The sequence below is a fragment of the Piliocolobus tephrosceles genome, chromosome 8, assembly GCF_002776525.5.
Source record: "Piliocolobus tephrosceles isolate RC106 chromosome 8, ASM277652v3, whole genome shotgun sequence".
Classification (NCBI taxonomy): Eukaryota; Metazoa; Chordata; class Mammalia; order Primates; family Cercopithecidae; genus Piliocolobus; species Piliocolobus tephrosceles.
The window spans coordinates 117,002,713-117,022,130 of record NC_045441.1 but is presented as its reverse complement, the minus strand read 5'-3'; the positions used below and the strand labels follow the sequence as shown (position 1 = coordinate 117,022,130).

Below are 19,418 nucleotides of genomic sequence, written 5' to 3'. Positions count from 1 at the left end.
ATGAATTTGCCACACACCATTATGTCGAGTCTACACAAATGAAGTGGTGTGTAGGCACTGTAATAGTTATTGTAAGTAACCTAGCGATGATTTAAAGTATACGGAAGGATGTGAGTGGGTTATAGGCAAATACTGCACCATTTTATATAAAAGACTTGAGCATCTTTGATTGTGGTATTCCCAGGAGGAAGAGCAGGGCAGGGTCCTGGAATCAATCCCCAACGAAGGGTAACTGGATCTGTTTAGATGTATACAGAAAACATGTTGCTACCTCTAAGTTTCAGGGTTGCTATTTAAGCAGCCTTCTTTTTGAGACTAGACCATAATCAATGTGCAAAACACCAGCAATTTACTACCCTGCAACAGCACAGGACTAGCCTCTGCAGAAGTATCTGATGTGACCCACATGAACTGAATCCAAATTCCCGTCTGAAATACTAAGGTGCCGTTTTAACCTTAAGGATTTCCCAAGGATACTAAATAAGTATAAGAAAGGCTTACTAGATTTTTACAAACCTCAAGAAGCAAAGAGTGCAAACAGAAAGAAATCACCCTGAGTTGTATCTGTCTGTTCCCGCCAGCCTCACCATTAACAGGCTTCTGATGGTGTGAGTCCACAAAGTGCCTTGGGTTTTCAATGGTATACTTGAGGTCCCGAATAGTATGTGAACCGTTCCCCTCACTCCACATCCCTTTCTTGGCTGCCTTTGCTTGTTCTTCACATTCTGAAAGCCGGTTCTGCTCAGGACTGGGACATAAAATACAAACAAGAGTGGTTAGTGAGTTCACAAACAGAAATATGAGGTTCTCTGACACATTTTCTTTAACATCTTCACCCCTTGAAGACACCAAAGGTCTGTTTCAGATCCATGGCTTAAGATATAACCAGAAAATCACCATGATTGCAATTTCTAGATTCCAGACTTGTCCCTTCAAACAAAAGGTTAAATAGTAAGAGCACTTAATGAGACGATCTAAAGAACACACTCTCAGTACTGCCACCATCACCAGTGAGAAGAGAACAAGTTAGTGGCTCAGAGCTTCATTTAACCATCCCAGATTCAGGAACCGGAATCCCAGGCACAGCTCAGTACTGCAGAGAAGCCGACTAAGAATCACTCTTTCTCTCTCTCAGTTTACAGAACAAGGCTGAGGAATGTGGAATGAACACTGCTATCACAGATAATGTTACCCCCAAACTACTTACACATTCAATACGGCAAGCTAGACAAAAGCAGCTTGAAAATGGAAGCCTCCTCCTTCATCAGGCAAGAAACCAAACTATGTACTAGAGCAGCCAAAATATCAGTAGACAAACCAAATCAAGTTTTTTAAAAAAGGCTAGAAATGGCTCCTCTTTCTCTGTTATATCTGAGCTAAAGGAAGCATGGAACTGCATGGCTTTTGCATAATCTCAGACACCCAGTGCCATCAATGGCTGTATGCATAAACTGAATCTCTTCTCATCTTCAGCAAGAGGGATTCCTAAGCAAGGGTGACCTACCAATTTCTTAAGCCAGAAGTCTTCACCTCTCTTCCCTTCCCTACCCCAAAAGGCAACCACACTCTTAGGGATCCAAATTCACAGTCAAAATTAGATGAAGAAATGTAGTGTAAGAGATTGAACCAAACACAAAACTGGGAAAAAGTGACTTAAAGTCAAAATAATTTTGGAGGAAAAAGGACTGGTACTCCCAGGGGAGATTTATTTGTTGAGATGGTCCAATACTGCTGTAAGACTTTTTTATTATTCATTCTAATTGCAAACTGAATTCCCAAAAAATACTGAAATGGTAATCAAGCCAATAATTATCCTTAAGATACATATTTGGCATACATCCAAAAACACCACCAAAACAAGTATCTTAATTCAACAAATTCCCACTGGCACACCCCAATTACAGAGTCCAGCAAATGTCTCCTCACAGTCAGAAAGGACCATAGAAGTCTATGGTGAAAGACCTGGCCCTTATGTCTGTGAAGGCAGAAAGAATGCAAAAGGCGCATATTTGCCTTTGCTCATCCTCATCGTTGGTATACCTCATGCAAATGTTTCTCTAAAGCCTTTCCTATAGCTATGACAGTCATATAAGACAGCAGGGACTTAATGATATAAAACAGCATTATTATAGCCTCCAAATTACAGATGTAGCACTTTTCAGAGACTGAAGCGTTAATGAAAGCCAGCCGCAATCCATCCTACTGAGAGCCAACACTAGAGAACTTGAACATGATATATGTTCTATAAACCTGACATACACACAACCCCTTTCTAACAGGTTCACACTGACATTGGCTAAACAAATACATTTTACCTATTAAGCAACTACAGATACATAAACCACACGGACTTGAAAGACTTTGAAGACACATAAATTTTTCCTGACTCTCAGAACAAGGGGAGGCCTTGTCAGTTTCTCCAGATTCAAAACAACAGATTTTGCTTTGTATTCTATTTATTCACCCACTTAATTTTGACTATACTTACTCCTTGCACTGATTGTGTATCTACTTGTTTACTGTTTGTCTCCCCATTAAAATGTCAGCAGAAGCAGTCTGTTCACACTATATTCTCAGTACCCAGAAAACTGCCTGGCACATAGTAAGTGCTCAATAAATATTTGGGACTGGCTAGATAGACAGATAAATAATCTGGAACTGAGTATCTACGGTCTAAGACTTGTTAACTCTTATGAATATGAAGAATAGAACTGCCTAATCTCAAAGGCTGTGTTTAAAAGAGTCATACACTTCAAACACCATTAATGAATGCTGAGTGACTTCCTAGCTCAGAATAATCCATACTACCTGGGCAAGAATGTCCTCGAAGCTGTGAAAGCCCCTGCAGTTACCCATGTCTGGGGGCAAGAATGAAAAAAATGCAGCAAAGCCAATTTACAGCTGACTACCCAACCTCCCTTGATATCTCAAGTAAATCAGAGAGACAGAGGAGTAATGAATACTTACTTATTAGCTCTCATGCCTTCTCTCCGGGTGGCTAAGCCCTCTGCAATCAGTGATTCTGCAATGTTTTCCCCATTGGTATCTGAGGAGGAAAAGGGGGGATTTAAAAACAAGATTCAAACCTGCCTCCAACAGCAACAGAGCACAAATAGGACTACTTTCACACTTAGCTCCTAAAGGAGAATAATGCTGCCAGAGAAATGGACAAGGCAGCAATGTAGCATTGGGTTTTTCAGAAAACCTCTTTTCCCATAATATCTAGTCTCTAGGACCCAAAGGTCTATCAATCTTCTTCTCTGGACTTTGTTTTTAATTTTCCAGTGTATCTTTCAGGCCAAAGGCAATCTCAGGAACCATGGGAGACGGACAAGAAAGCAAGACACACGCAGCTGGTAGCTCAAGAGAGTATAAAGTGGTGACTAGAGGAATAGAGGCCTGGAGCTGAACACAAATCTGGCTGCCTAATAGCTTCGACAAGCTCTCCCAGCATCTTAATGTACTCATCTCTAAAGTGGGGAGAGCACTTGCCTTGATGGGTTCTTGTGAGAATTAAATAGTAATGTAATGTGTGTAAATCACCAAGCACAGTGCCAAGCGCATGGCAAGAATTAGAAAAAGTTAATCCCTTCACCGTGTACAATCAGACAGATGGATTCATTTAGGGCTGCCTATCACACATTATGCCAGAAGGTCCAATTCCTCTCAGGGATGTCCTATTCTCTGCTTCAAGAGGACACCAAGACAAGCTACAACATTTGACAAAGACTTTCTCTTGCTCTCACAGAGATACTGAGAGAACACTGGCTAGATTTCTCATCTCTCACAAAGCAGCCATCAGACCTAGCAAGAAAAATGAAGTTAAACACAAAACCCAATCTGATTAGGTTCTACCCAGGCACTTGAAACATTAATTGTAGTTCGATGCTATTGAAAAAGCTTTCACGCTCAGTGTTTTCTCTTAAATCTCTGCTTGTCGGCCAAAACCATAAAGGAAGACATCTATGAGGGAATAACCACATAAAAATCTTTAATATGGCAGAGAACAAGCTCCAAGATAACCTGGAACACAGCAGTCTAACTGATAGGTAATGTCAGCACAGAATAAAATTGTGTAAGATTTATATTCAGCAAACTACACATCGACTTCTGCAAGCAGTAACGGGTACATACACTGCCCCCAAGCCCAACCTAATTGCCTTGCCATTATCACGCCCAAATTTCTGCAGGGGCAAATCTTAAGGCTCTTTTCCTACCAAGAAAAGTTGAACTGAGAAATTTATACAAAGAAGGTTCAGGTTCCGAGGGTGAGTGTGGATCACCTGAACCTTTCCATTGAGGTTACTGCTGAGGCCAGCCAAAGACATATTAGTAAATTTTATATTGGTTCTTCCAAGCAACAGGAATCCCAAACAGTGAAAAGTCAAAAGGAAGGACTCAATGATGAAGGGAAAACTGAGCAGTGAAGTGCCAGGAGATCTGGGGATGGAAAGAATGAAGCCCTGGTACAAACAAGGTGAGTGACCACAACAGGAGCCTATCGACAGCACACCCGATAAGCCAGACATTTTCTTGGCACACAGCATGCTGAAATGGCCCACTCTGAAATGCCCAATTCTAAAAAGTGAGTTCTGAATGCACCTGCAAAAAGGAGAAAAGTATCTTCCCCTGGGGTGAACCCTCAATGGAGGCAACGAAATGTGGCAGATAGGAAAGTGAAACAGGAATTTGTAGGCCAAGGATCTCATTCTTGCTTCTTACTTATCAAATTCTGAATTTGACCAAGTCACATCTGGAGACAGTGTTTAGAGCAGGTGGGTGACTATACTGTCTTCAGAAGTCAGAAGACTAATCATCTTTTTTTTAGTAAGTTCTAGGTTAACCACAAAGTCTCAAATTTTACCATTCTCTTCCATCATAAAAAAAACTGGGTAGCAATAGAATAAATACACAAATGCTAATTATCTAAGTCACTGTTTTCTTTCATTATAATAGAATTGGCATTAAGAGTTAGTTAAAATACCTTAGTGAAAATATTAAACATTAAACCATTCCTTTATCTTTAAAATGGAAAGATATAGGTAATTCCAATCATTATTTAAGGACATATTTATTGATCACCTACTATGTACCAGTTCTTATTCTAAACACTAATGTGTTAACATACTAAATTAAATTATATCCAGTTTGTAATGTGAGTCAGTTTAAACAGCAAACTTTTAAAAAACAACTCTACAGATAATTTTAAAAATCAGCTTCTCTTAAACAATTTGGCCATTTTGGTTGAAGACCAAAGGCATTAAAATGAACTCTTAGGGGTAGGATATTAAAATGAACTCTTAGGGGTGGTCTACTTATAGAAATATCTGTGCCCACAATTATCTGTGGTCCAGTAGGGTCTCTTGTGGGGTAACAGAAGACTGACCAGCTGTTAGAGAATTGAAATTTTTTAGGTAATGAAATCCTTGAACAATTGCATTTTGAACATATACACTTCTTTTCCTCTTACTTCTTCTACCCAGTAACCACTCAATAATTATCTTTAAGCATTTTGTTTCTTACTATATTATAATAATTATGGGTAAAAAGCAAACTTATTTACTTATTTCCCTTTTTGAAAAGAGGCCTTATGTTTCTAGAATTTCTCATTCAAACAAGAAGCAGGTAGCCGTTTTTCAGGAGGCTAAAAAGAAGTGTTTCTCTACTAGGTAGGAAATTGAACAAGATGCCTCCAAGGTCATTCCCAACTCATTTTTCTAAGACCTCTATCATTAAAAACAGTCTTAGCAGAATATTGTTAGCACTGTCATTCTACCCTGCTTATTATTGCTAGCACTGACTATCCAACTCAAATAGATTTTCCAAATCAACTCTGTTACATGAGCTATCTCAAAGGTTTTTAATCAAGAATCACAGGAAACTTAAAAAAAACTCTGCTCCACAAATAGTTCAATGAACATAACTTCACGTTCATCTGGCTGCTTTCTGGAGAACATTCCTCTTTCAATGTCCTATTTCTGTTCCAACTCCATTCCTCAATCTTATTCTATTACTACTTAATCCAAAAAACCCAGAACATCCAATATCCCATGAGCCATCCAGCCCAGCTAAGCAATACGCACACACACAAATATCCAGAGTGAGGTGCCTTACATATACTGTCTATTTTTTTGTTTTTTGACCAGGGTCTCATTCAGTCACTCAGGCTAGAGTGCAGTGGCATGATCATGGCTCACTACAGACTCGACCTCCCAGACTCAGGTGATCCTCCCACCTCAGCCTCCTGAGTAGCTGGGACTACAGGCGTGCACCACCACGCCTAGCTAGTTTTTCCATAGAAACAGGGTTTCACCACATTGCCCCAGGCCGGTCTCGAACTCCTGTGTTCAAGAGATCCTCCTGCCTTGCTCCCAAAGTGCTGGGATTACAGGTGTGAGCCACTGTACCTGGCCTATACTATCTCTTTCAACTCTCCCGATAACTTACAAATGAAGAAACAAGGGCTTACAGAGGTTAAGGGTTAAGTAAGGGCACATGGTAGGAAATCAGAATTCTAACCTACATCTATGCAACTCCGACATCTGTGTTCCTTCCATTCCATAACAAAACATGTAGGCAGCAAAAAACCACAGGCCCTCAACAAATCTTCCTTTCCGAAAGAGTTCCCAAGAGAAGAAGAAAAGCCACAAGATAGATAAAAGAAATAGAAGATGCAAAAGGAAATCTATACGAATTCAATTAGCATTCTGACCTAGAAGCACAGAGCCATTAAGTTCCATGAGCTAATGGCCTTAACACGAGGAAGAATGCAACTCCATACTACATGCGCCTAAACCAAGCCAGGAAAGCAGGAAAAGGGGTACACAAGGAACAGGAACACTGGGGGTGTGCCTCTGTACCTATATATTCCAAGTGCTCAGGGCCCAAAGCATTTCCATTTACGCCTTCAGCCAACTGTCCTAGAGCTTCCTCCACCAGAACCCACATTGGCCTTCCACCACAAGAAAACTGATCTTTAAAGGAACTTTAGACTTGAGAGAAATGAGTCCTTTCCCTGCAGCTCACCTTTTCCAAGGTAGATCATGCCATATTCTCGCCCCTGGGGAGTCTTATTTTCTATCGTGAAACAGACTTCCTTCCCAATCAGCTTCTTTCGAAGGAACTCTCGAGCTGGAAATGCCCAGGGCTGAAAGACAAAACAAATATGTCACATGAGAACTGCCTACTTTCAGATGCCAATCAGCATTCAAGCAACTTCATTCTTTGAGTAAATGTCTGAGTACCTACCATGGTCCTGGCCCTGCACTGGACCTTGAGAATATAAAAATGAAATGCACACAATGCAGATCGCACACTGAGGGGGCTCATAAAAAAGGAGGGTCCAGCAGTCGGTTTAACTAGCACAGGCACTAAAAACAGGCCTCAGAGTTTTCCAGACACTGGCAGCAGGACTTTTTCCCTATCACTGTCTGTTCAGAGTTATAGCTTACTTTGTGAATAACATTTGCCAATGCTTTTATAGCACATACCATGTGCCAGCCACTGCTCTAAATGCCGTGTATATATATCAACCCACTCCTTCAAATGGGAAGTCCAGGCTCCAGGAACCTACCTAGGCAGAGGGAAGTCATAAATAACAACTGCCACCTCCATTTCTCCGCCTCTTTCCAGTTTCTAAAACACTTTCACTGCCTATTAAACTAGCCTGAAACCAGTTAAAGCCATGTTGGAAGAGGGACATGATTCGAGTGTTCTTACTTCAGAGTGAATCCCCTGCTCAAGTAAGAGCCTTATTTAAATCATCGCCACCCTCCTCTTCGAAGATCAGCAATAGTAAGAAGATATCCCCCAAAATGTCTCTTCTACTTCTGCTCTAGTCTGAAGCCTTTACAGGTCCCAACACCCTTGGGAGGACACCAGTAACAGCCCCTGACAAAGGATCACCTTGATAATGGTGATTCCTTCCTCTAACCGTTCCATGCACAGACATGAGGACTGAGCCACACATCCACACAATGGAAGCAGAGTCTCCATGTCATCTCAAGATAATAGACAAAGGGGTGGTTTTGCCCCTCCCCATCTTATCACTCCTGGGATGGTTCAGACAAACAGAGATTCTCCTCCAAAGCCATTGGCACAGTGGTCACTGGCACTTGAATTTACAGTCTGGACCTGGTTTAATGTCCCAAGTTCGCTTAGAACCGAAATGGGGAGGGATGGGGTAGGTGTTCAAGGAGCATATGATCAGTAGGAGCTCACAGGCTGAAAAAAAAAAATGCAAAATATAAAAGGGAAAAGTGATACACAATAGCATACATTGTCTATTATAATCTCTTCAAACCACAGAACTCATGCTACACACAGTAAAGGCAAAACAGTAAACTGGTGGCCCGAAAGGAAGCCTCTGCTAACCTCTTTGGTCCATGCTAATTATTCCATGAAGTCACCCAACAAGCTTTTCTAGAAGAAAAATTTCCGTATGACTTCTAAGAAACCAGAAACCAATCAAAAGGTGGCAGGTCCACCAACCTGCTGGGTTGGTATTTATAAAAACCGTACTGTTACATAACATAAATCATGAGATTCTAGAGAACTGATCCTGAGTAAGAGTTCTTAAAGACGCAAAAATGAACAGATACTCGATCACATCACGCCCTCTCTTCAAAGCACCAGCCAACAAAGGAGCAATTCACTCAATGACGATATCGAGTTCACCTTGATTTTATGTCTCATTTCTAACCCCCGCCCCAACCTCCAAAAATAAAATCAGATACCAGTCACCAAAGAGTCTGACTGACAAATGATCCCAATTATCAACCACATCACAGAAACAGCATTGAACCAATGAACAAAGCCTCCCACATTTTTATTACCTTAGGGATCAACTTACTCTAAAAACACACCAAGCTATAGATAAGTTTAAGATGTAGTCCTGAGTACTGTTATTAATATTTAAAATTCAGTAACATACAGCTTTCCTAAATACTTGCAAAAGCTCTGACAAGACCAGTGCTCCTAAAGGAGACCAAGACTTTGGTGAAAACTCACTTACAAAGGGTCAGTTCACAGGAAAATATCTAGCCCCTGCAGGGAAACCTCCAACTTCTACCAACCGGGTAGAACTTTTCTAAAAAACTTTTAAGGCTCGCTGAAGAAACATCTTCCCCTTAGTACCTCATGTTTTCCAGCTGGCTAGTTACTGGTCAATAAGAGAAAACCACACTGGAGGTCTTGCAAAGGACATATACCTAACCGTGTAAGAAAAAATAACCTAGTTTCTGCAATCTTCCTTTCCTAAATAAGCCTTCTCAAGTTGTGTTCCGTCCAGAGTTGGGCAAATTCAATAACTGGACAAGATATTAGATAAGAAGAGAGGCAATCAAGAGACTCCAAGAGCTATGCAGGAGAGCAACTGATCACATTACTCCTCCCGAGGGCAAGACAGTGCTCTGGGACAGAACCCTTGTGGAAGTGAGGCCAGTGTTATCCATGTGTCCACACAAAGGACAGTCAGGCAGAGGGCTATCTGACGGAGAAGTCTATCCTAACAGAAGCTTGCAGAACAACTCTAAAAGTCAGGTATAAGGAAATTTGCTCAAAGCATTTACTCAAATAAGGGCCAGAATGGTCTAACAGGAAGAATAACTATGGTCTATTCAAATGATGCCCCAGAGTCTTATCTAAGAAGCAAGTGGCTTTTAAGTAGTTGAGACTCAAAATTATTCTTTCCTTTAGAATGCCCAACTGCAGGCAATCTGGCAGCCTGTTCAGCACTTCCAGACCCAAGCAAGGCTGTCATGTCTACCACAATGAAACTGAGCTTTTAATTCTAATCTTCTCTTTGACCAGACAGACTCTTAAAACTACCAGGACAAGATGAAACCCCATGATGTAAAACCTTAACTAGTTACTATGTACATGGCCCAACACTCAATACTTTTTGTCCCTCTTTCTCTTCCAACCATCCCACTGTATCATCTGGATGTGTAACTTACAATCCTGCTCTGCCGTCTTTCCCCAGCTACCCCAGTCCTCAACAGCTCCAATGAATGCAGGATTGTGACATTTCTCTTTTTTTTTTTTTTTAATAATAATAGCAAAATATGGCCAGGCCTATAATCCCAGCACTTTGGGAGGCTCACGCCTGTAATCCCAACATTCTGGGAAGCCAAGACAGGCAGGTCACCTGAGGTCAGGTGTTCGAGATCAGCCTGGCCAACATGGTGAAACCCCGTCTCTACTAAAAATACAAAAAAAAAAAAAAATTAGCCAGGCATGTTGGCACACACCTGTAATCCCATCTACTCAGAAAGCTGAGACAGGAGAATCGCTTGAACCTGGGAGGTGGAGGTTGCAGTGAGCCAAGATTGTACCACTGCACTCCAGCCTGGGAGACAAAGTGAGACTCCATTTCAAAAACAAACAAACAAAAATAGCAAAATATTTACTTTTCTATTTTTTACCTTTTTTTATTTTGTCTTATTTATTTATTCATTTTTGAGACGAGTCTCACTCTGTTGCCAGGCTAGAGTGCAGTGGTGTAATATCGGCTCACTGCAACCTCTGCCTCCTGGGTTCAAGCGATTCTCCTGTCTCAGCCTCCCAAGTAGCTGGGATTACAGGCACAGGCCACCACGTCCAGCTAATTTTTTTTGTATTTTTAGTAGGGACAATGTTTCACCATGTTAGCCAGGCTGGTCTCAAACTCCTGACCTCATGATCTGCCCACCTCAGCCTCCCAAAGTGCTGGCATTACAGGCATGAGCCACTGCGCCCAGACACTTTTATTATTTTTTAAAGATAGTATTTCTTATTTTTTTTTTTATTTCAATAGGTTTTGTGGAATAGGTGGTGTTTAGTTAAATGAGTAAGGTCTTTAGAGGTTGTGACATTCATTTCTATATTTCTCATGAAACCATAAACAACTTTACCCACAGCAGGAGCTCAATAAATCTGTGGGAAATAAATATATAATTCCCATGGTGCCCATCAATGCAGTATCTAGGCTGCCTGGAGTAGCTAGGCAACACTGGGGATTAGCTTGGAACAGGGAAGGGAGGGATGGCTGGGGGCATACAGTGGAGCTGCTTTCATTGCCACGGGACTTAGGAGACAGCTGAGTTTCTTTGAATGACGATTTCACGACAGAAGGCAAAGAATAATCACGTGAAGATATTTGGGACAGTGATACAAAGGGATGCAAATGAGCAATAAGTTCCTTGATTATTCCTGAATGTGAAAAAGCTAAACATGCTCCAAAGAAATAGAAAGCCAGAGAGAAAGGGTAGTGCCACACTGCACAATCTTTCAACCCCCAAAAAGGAGATGCTCAGGTTCTTTTCCTCATTACTCACTTAAATGTTTATTCACTGCTTACCTGTACTGTGTCAGGTACCGACTAGGCACAAAGACAGAGATGAGAGAAAGGTTCTCTTCTTTGGAGAGCTTGCAATCCAGTAGAGAAAGATACATAAACTTGTAAACATGCAATGAAATGTTGTGAATGCTATGACAGCACAAAGATGGGATGATGAAAGGAAGTGTCAGGTGTGATTTCTTAAGTGGCTGAATCTTAAAAGACAGCAGGTGCTCATCAGCCACAGAGGTGGCGAAGGAACTACTGATGGAGGAGCAGCATGAGCAGAGGGCAGAAGGCAGGACTCTAGCCTGGAAGAAGACCTAAGTTCTTCAGCATGGTGGGGGCTTGGCATCCCAGAGGGGTTTCAGTAAGAGTAGTTTAAAAGTCAAATCACAAATGGGCTTGTAACCCAGGCTAAGGCATTTAGATTTGTCACAAAGGTAATGAGGAATCACTAAAGTGTCTTGGAATATGAGGAACCACTGAAGAGTCTGGGAAAAAATAAAATCATGTTTCAAAAAAATCTGACAGCATATGGAAAAAGGATTAGAGGGAAGGAGAATGAGGGCAAAGAGACTATTATTTCAACATCCAAGCACTCTATCAGAGATGAACAAAGAATAGCAGTATTAATCAAATGTCAAGGATGGATAAGAGAGGTTTTAAGGAGGCACAATCTCTAGGCCTTGTTAAAGGCCTAGATGTCAGCATTGGGGTGGGGAGTGGGGGAGTCAAAATGAGAGCAGGGAAATCAGGTTTTTCAATCAGTTGGCGTTACTGGTAACTTGTGTTGATGAAGCTTTGAGGGCACAGTAGGAGGAAAACCAAATCACAGCAGGGTGAGGAGACACTGAATTATTAGGAAGGAGAAATGATGACTATGGGCTAGGAAAAGATGAAATCTGCAGCTATCAAATACTTCATCTCACAGGGATCTTTGAAGAGTTACCAGGAGAAACAGTGAGACTGAGTTACTCTGGGAGAGGTAAAAAGCACTAGACTGTATAAATATATGGAACTATAACAGAATGCTAGGATCAGATTACAAAGTATCCTTTCACCTAGGATAGTTCTGGTAAGATTCCACTGTCCTGTTAACATCGGACACAGTTATGATATTTTAGAACAAGTTCCAACTGGTCTTGTGTTTCTCTGCCCAAGATTCTCATCCACAAAACAGGAAATTAAAATCCAACCCTTCTTTCTTAGAGGCTACACTACTTCTTCCTTCTGGGCAAATGAACTTGGTCAGCTCCAAGAAGGGTTCAATACTCTTCACTTGGAAGCAATCAAGCTGTTACACAATAGGAAAATAAACTATTCAAAATGTTGGTTCACTCATTTGTTAATGACCAAAATGCGAAAAACGCTGAAACACATTTAATCTTCAGTGGTTGATCTAATAGTACTAGGAGTATCTATAGTAAGAGAAATTAGCAAGCAGCAGTAGTGATTACCACACTAACACTTATTAAGTATTTTATAAGCATGCACTAAGCACTTCATGTTATCTTGTTTAATCCTCATTAAACAACCCTGAGGTATACACTAATATTCTCAATATTTGCGGTCCCTAATGGAGGACCAATGAAAAAGAACTGATTTTAATCTACTTAAATTTATTTTAATCTATTTAGTCTGATTGCTATTTGTAGCAGAATTATGGGAGTTTTTCTCTATCTCCATTATCTATACCATTGCTTCACTAACTTCTTAATTAAAACAAAATGCCCTTTATTACAATTTTAAAAACTGAATGCTTTCCTTAAATGTTAACAAAAGATCCACATGAACTCTTGCTTTTTCTTCTTTACCTCCCTGGCAGGGAATAGCACACAAAAGCTGGGGTACCAACCTGCCCAACATCATCAAGTTGGGGCAAAGGACAAATAATTAGAATCCAGAAATTTTGCTCCTTTTTTTTTTTCTAAATTTTTTGTGAGACAGGGTCTTACACTGTCACCCAGGCTGCAGTGCAGTGGCACAACCATGATGCATTGCAGACTTGAACTCCCAGGTTCAAGTGATCCTTTCACCTCCACCTTCCAATTAGCTGAGACTACAGATGTGCATCACTATGCCCGGCTAATTTTTTTTTTGAGATGGGGTCTTGCTATGTTGTCAGTTGTCAGGACTGGTCTTGAACTCCTGGGCTCAAGCAATCCTCCCCAGTCAGCCTCCCAAAGTGCTTGGATTACAGGTATGAGCCACCACGGCCAGCCCAGAAATTTCATTTCTGATAGCCAAAGCATTGCTAAAGGATAGCAAAGCACCAATGTTTCAAAGTATAGAAGCCAAAAAGACTAAACAATGCCAAATTGGTACGCATAGCAGCTGCTGAAGAGCAGAAACTTAAGGGGTCAAAGGCAGACCACAAAGAAGGCAAGGGGGCCGGGCATTAGAGGCTGAGGGGTGTGGGGGAAGGATGGAGGAGATGATGGGACACAGGCACAGAAGGTTCTCAAATCACCATAAAACAATGGTTCTTAACTACTTTTGAGCCACAAGCTCCCTTAAGAAACTGATTTTTAAAACTCCCTCTCTAAAACAATTCATGTTTACACAAAATTTTGCAATTTCATGGGATTCGTATATGCCTTCAGAGGTGCATGGATCCCAGATTAAGAATCTGTAACAGGCCAGGTGCAGTGGCTCGAGCCTGTAATCCTAGTACTTTAGGTCAAGGCAGAAGGATTGCTTGAATTCAGGAACTCAAGGCTGGGCAAACTAGTGAGACCTCGTTTCTACTAAAAAAATAAAATAAAATAAAAATTAGCCAGGTATGATAGCACACGCCTGGAGTCCCAGCTACTCCCAGGAGGCTGAGGTGGGAGGATCACTTGAGCCTGGAAAGTTAAGACTACGGTGAGCCATGATTACAGCACTGCACTCCAGCCTAGGCAACAGAGACCCTGTTGTGAAACAAAACAGATCAGTAATAAAGTATGGGCAGCCATAAAAAGACTGAAATCATGCCCTTTGCAGCAACAGGGATGGAGCTAGAGGCCAGTATCCTAAGTGAACCAACTCAGAAGCAGACAGTCAAATATCACATGTTCTCACTTTTATAAGTGGGAACTAAACAATGGGTATACGTGTACATAAAGATAGAAATAATAGACACTGAGGACTCCAAAAGAGAAGGAGTGAGGGGGGTGAGAATTAAGAGTATCTATTGGATACAATGTTCAATATTTTGGTGATGGATATACTAGAAGCCCAATCCCAAACATTACACAATATACCCATGTAACAAACATGCAAATGTACCCTCTGAACCTTAAAGAAAAAGAATCTTTAATAAAATAATAAAATATGGGCCTAGCATCTATAGCATGCTACCATTTATGAAAATGAAAGCGTCTGATCATATAGGTTTTAACTATCTCTGGAAGGAGACACAAGACCCTAGAAACATCAGCTGTCTCAGGGGAGGTACTTGATTTTTCACTATATATCCTTCTGCATTTTGAACAATGTAAATGAATAAAGAATTCAAAAATAAATTAATAAAAGTGCTCTGCCATAACCAATGGTGATTTCAAATGCCTGAGGCTACCCAGGAAATGTTCCTAACCTATTCTAAGAAAAGTAGTAGTGAAAACATGACAAATCTAAGTCTATGGCAAAAGGTACAAGAAAAAGCTCTAAGACTTCGACTGTCACTAAAGGTAGTAAACATACAAACAACAGATACACGTTGCTTGTGGGCACATCCAGAAACAGCAGTTCTATGATATAAAAATACTCAAAATACAAAGAAAGAGTACATCAAAATGACATCAGCCACAGAAGACAGTGGGCTATTACCTAAGTCCACAGGCTCACGATGGCCTCAGGAAACACCTACCTCATCAGGGGTATCCTTTGCATCGGGTTGTGTGGCGGCCGCCCGGCGGGCAAGATTTCCAGCACGGATGTTGCTAAGGTTGATCTGCCGCTCAGGAGGAGGCCCACCACGCGGTTGACCTCGGACAATGATGGCGCATCCTGAGAGAACCTAAGGAAGGGGAAGAAAGAAAACGAATGGTCCAGAGGCCATATCACCATAATGCAGGTTGTGTACCACCGTATCCCCAACATTTCAAATAGCACTTGCACTTCAAAGGCATGCAAAGTCATCTGCTGAATGACTAAATGAACAGAATTGTTTTTAATTTTATAAGAGAAATACCTACATAAAGCCTTGGGCCAAATTCTGAAATGATCAACCCAGAAATCCAACAATAGAAAAGTCATAGAATAAACAGACCAGGGTAAAAAGGCATGTGAGACATGCAGATTAATGACCTCTATAATTTCATCCTAGCAAGTACCACCTCTTGCATTCTTCCCAATCATTAAGGAATTAATATCTCCATCAACACTTTCCATTCTCAGATTGAAGCAAACAATGAAAGGCTTAAGAAAAGGGGAAGCTGGGGCCATGCACAGTGGCTTACACCTGTAATCCCAGCACTGTGGGAGACTGAGGCGGGCAGATCACCCGAGGTCGGGAGTTTGAGAGCAGGCTGACCAACATGGATAAACCCCATATCTACTAAAACTACCAAATCAGCTGGGAGTGGTGGCGCATGCCTGTAGTTCCAGCTACTTAGGAGGCTGAGGCAGGAGAATCACTTGAACCTGGGAGGCGGAAGTTGCGGTGAGCCAAGATCGCGCCATTGCACTCCAGTCTGGGCAACAAAAGCAAAACTGTCTCAAACAAAAAAAGAAAAAATAGGAGAAGCTGAAGGAAGTCCCTACACACCCTTGGGAGGAACTGAGCATGCTCAAGGCTAAGGTGGATGTAATACTTAGAGTTTCCCTTGTGGCCAGTACAAGAGAGAAACACAGAAGTAACCTAGAAAACCCATGCCCTACATGATTAAAACATAAGAATCTAATAAGCACCTTAAGGCTCCCAAGTTCAGTCAGTGGCTCCTTTCATCGCTCTAATCAAAGATGCCACGCATAGAACCCACTTGCAACTGTGAAAAGAGCTCTGAAACTCACCGGCATTAACCTTAAAATATTTGCAGGGGAGAAGAAGAAAGGATTTCAAGTGAAAGAAGGGAAGAAGAAGCATAAAGAAAAAATGACCCAAGTGATTCAAATTGTCTTTGCGAAGAGACTCATAATACAACAAACAGGTGGGGGCTCATGCCCTGGCTTCACTAGATCTGAAAGACTCTCAATTCCACGCTTCATAAAAAATAGCTTCTGAAAGGTTAGTAGTGAGAAGGTTGGAGTGTTCTATCAACACAGAACACTGTTCAGATAAGACCATGGAGTTCTCAGTAAAGGAATAATCCTTGTGAGGAAGTTGAATCAAAGGAAGAGAAAAAGGAGAATGAAAGGAAGCTGCTCCTTTCACTTAAAGTGCATTGCTCCCCACCTCTCCACCTTAACTAATGCTTTCAAGTGTTAAATATTGATATAAATACACAAATGAATTTAAACTCACATGTACAAATTAAAGAATAAGAAAAGTAAACATCTGAGCAACCACCACCCAAGTTAAGAACTGAAATATTGCACATTGCCAGAACCTTGGATTCCATGTGCCCCTCTCTACCTTCAGGCCCTTCTCCCGAACCCCACCATTACCCTGACCAAGGATTTTGTACGAATATATCACAATTCATTTATCCATACTACCTTTTTATGGAAATTCTATCAAACAATATTGTACATTCCAATATATAATATTTAATTGTACATTAAATTAGTATTCTGATAATGTCTCAGTGTCTCCAACACCTTAAGCACATAGACTTTGGCCTAAGTCACTTTAATCCCTGGTTATATACCATGGCACACACATACAAAAAGACTACTTCCTAATCCTGTTATCAGCAATTACACCCTAAAACTTCTAGCCACATAACCGTGCTAACACCCTATCCTGAGAATTCATGTCCTAGGCATCATCCCAGGGAACTGACATTCCAAAAGATAAGCTCTCAAACCAAACAAAGCCAGGAAAGAATAGGTATACTACAGTAGAGGCTGCTTGAAGTTCCTGAATAAGAAGGGCCAAAGAAGAAAAGGAGAGCTTGGATCTGACTCATTTATATTCAATTCTTTCTCACAAGCGGCAGAAACAAAACACACAGCAAGAAGAGCATAGTGTAGAATACCTGCACTTGAAATCATTCGGGCACAAATTCCAAATAAGGCTGAGGACAGCCAAGCTACATACAGCATACAAACCAGAACATCTGTCTCTAGTGCTTGCTGCTCAATTTTGGTCAAGTTTTCACACACACACACACACAAAAAGTAATAACGCATTCTCACGAGACCTCTTGGTAAAGCCCAGTCGTAAAAGCTAAGGCCTATTTACAAGAAAACTCATCCTCTCAGACATAGGTCAACTCTGATAAGCAAGCATTGACCTAGCCTAGGAAACCATCTTCGTTTCTCAAGCCTGACAAATGCAACTGAGAAGCTCAAGAACAGAGGGACTGATGAGAAGAGCCCCTCATCTCTAAATATCAGAAAGGTATTACCTCTCTCTAATGCCTCTGCCTAGTAAACCAGATCCCTGGGGACAATGGGTCTACAACTATTACCCTGGCTCTATTAAGGGCTTTGACAAACAACTTGTACACAGTAATCGTGCAAAACTCCTTTGTATTATGCCCTCTCCTCTCCCTGAATGCTAAAGGCTGCTGTCAGAACTTCCTTGCATTGTTGCACCAAAAATGCCATTCAGACAACAGTTAACGCTTGAATCAACGTTAGAGAGATAATTTTTACTCTATAGGCTCTCTACACCTTTTAAACCATTGAATATATGAATTCAAGCAGCAGTCACCAATTCAACTTCCTAAGCAAAAGAAATAGATTCACTGTGGCAGGTACTGCTATTCCTACTCCTCTAGGAGGAGAGGACTGGTATGTGTGCACCCTTCCTCTGAAACTCTCTTCTCCTCATTTGGCTATTGCCTTGGTGCAGACGTAAGAAGAGACTGACTGGACACCATTATGGAAGTAAGAGAACTACTTCTACTAGGGAAGAACTAGTTTCCCTCCTACTACTCACAGAAACTGAAATCATTCAAAACACACTACAGGCCAGGTACAATGGCTCAAGCCTGTAATCTCAGCACTTTGGGAGGCCGAGGCAAGAGGGCTGCTTGAACTTAGAAGTTCAAAACCAGCCTGGCCAACACAGAAAGACCTCATCTCTACTGAAAATCAAGAAAATTAGCCGAGTGTGGTGGTGCACATCAGTAGTCCCAGCTACTTGGGAGGCTGAGGTAGAATTGCTTGAGACTGGGAGGTCAAGGTTGCAGTGAGCCATGGTTGTGCCACTGCACTCCAGCCTGGGTGACAGAGCAAGATCGTCTCAAAAAACAAATAAACAAACAAACAAAAACACACTATACCTCCTTTTTGCTATTTCCATTTCATCTGCCAACCACTGTTAAACTCTCTCACCTGTCTTACTCGCCAACAGTCTTTATTCAAGTTCTCCCTCAATGAAAACATTGTAATGGCCTTCTTGTAGCTAACAGTCTCCACTAAATAAAACCAAGGAGAAATACCTTCTGGGGGAAAAATACTTTAAATGTCCAGGTAAAATATGAAAAAGGCCAAGGGTCTATATGCTCGACAATTTGTATCTCATATGGCACCAAAACAAGCCATTTTTCTTCTCAGAAAGACCTGCCAAGTAATTATTGTTATAATTTTATTCCTTGGTTTATTCACTTATTAATTCACTACAAACTTACTGAGCGCCTACTATGTGCCAGGCATTGTTCTAGGCAAATGGCATGTTTCAGTGAAACAAAGCAGACAAAAATTTCTGCTCTTGGGTAGCTGACATTCTAGTAGGGTGAGACTGACAAACAATAAACATCACATCTAAGTATAATATGTTGTTTACCAGAATTTTAATTTCAGGAGAATAATGTTAAGATTAAGAAGAAACTGTCATGGGTAATTAGTCTGCCAAAGCTGTGCTGATTCATGTTGCAAACTTTCATGGATGCAGTAATTATCCTTAATTGCTAATTTATAGAGCATAGAAAGAAAGTCAAATGGTTACTGCTTTATCCAATTACATTAATAAAATGACATTCTAGAAAAATGATCTTAGAACTAC

At 41.0% G+C, this 19,418-nt stretch overlaps 1 protein-coding gene across 1 annotated transcript in view; it reads right to left on the bottom strand.

Moving 5' to 3' along the window:
- Positions 1-19,418, bottom strand: part of SND1 (staphylococcal nuclease and tudor domain containing 1) — a 438,355-nt gene that overhangs the window by 392,474 nt on the left and 26,463 nt on the right. The window contains exons 2-5 of the mRNA XM_026454383.2: positions 15,171-15,320; positions 7,027-7,147; positions 2,968-3,046; positions 588-748 (exon numbers count right to left, since the gene is read on the bottom strand). Of these exons, the coding sequence (XP_026310168.1) occupies positions 588-748; positions 2,968-3,046; positions 7,027-7,147; positions 15,171-15,320 (511 nt within the window). The remainder of the gene's footprint in view (positions 1-587; positions 749-2,967; positions 3,047-7,026; positions 7,148-15,170; positions 15,321-19,418) is intronic.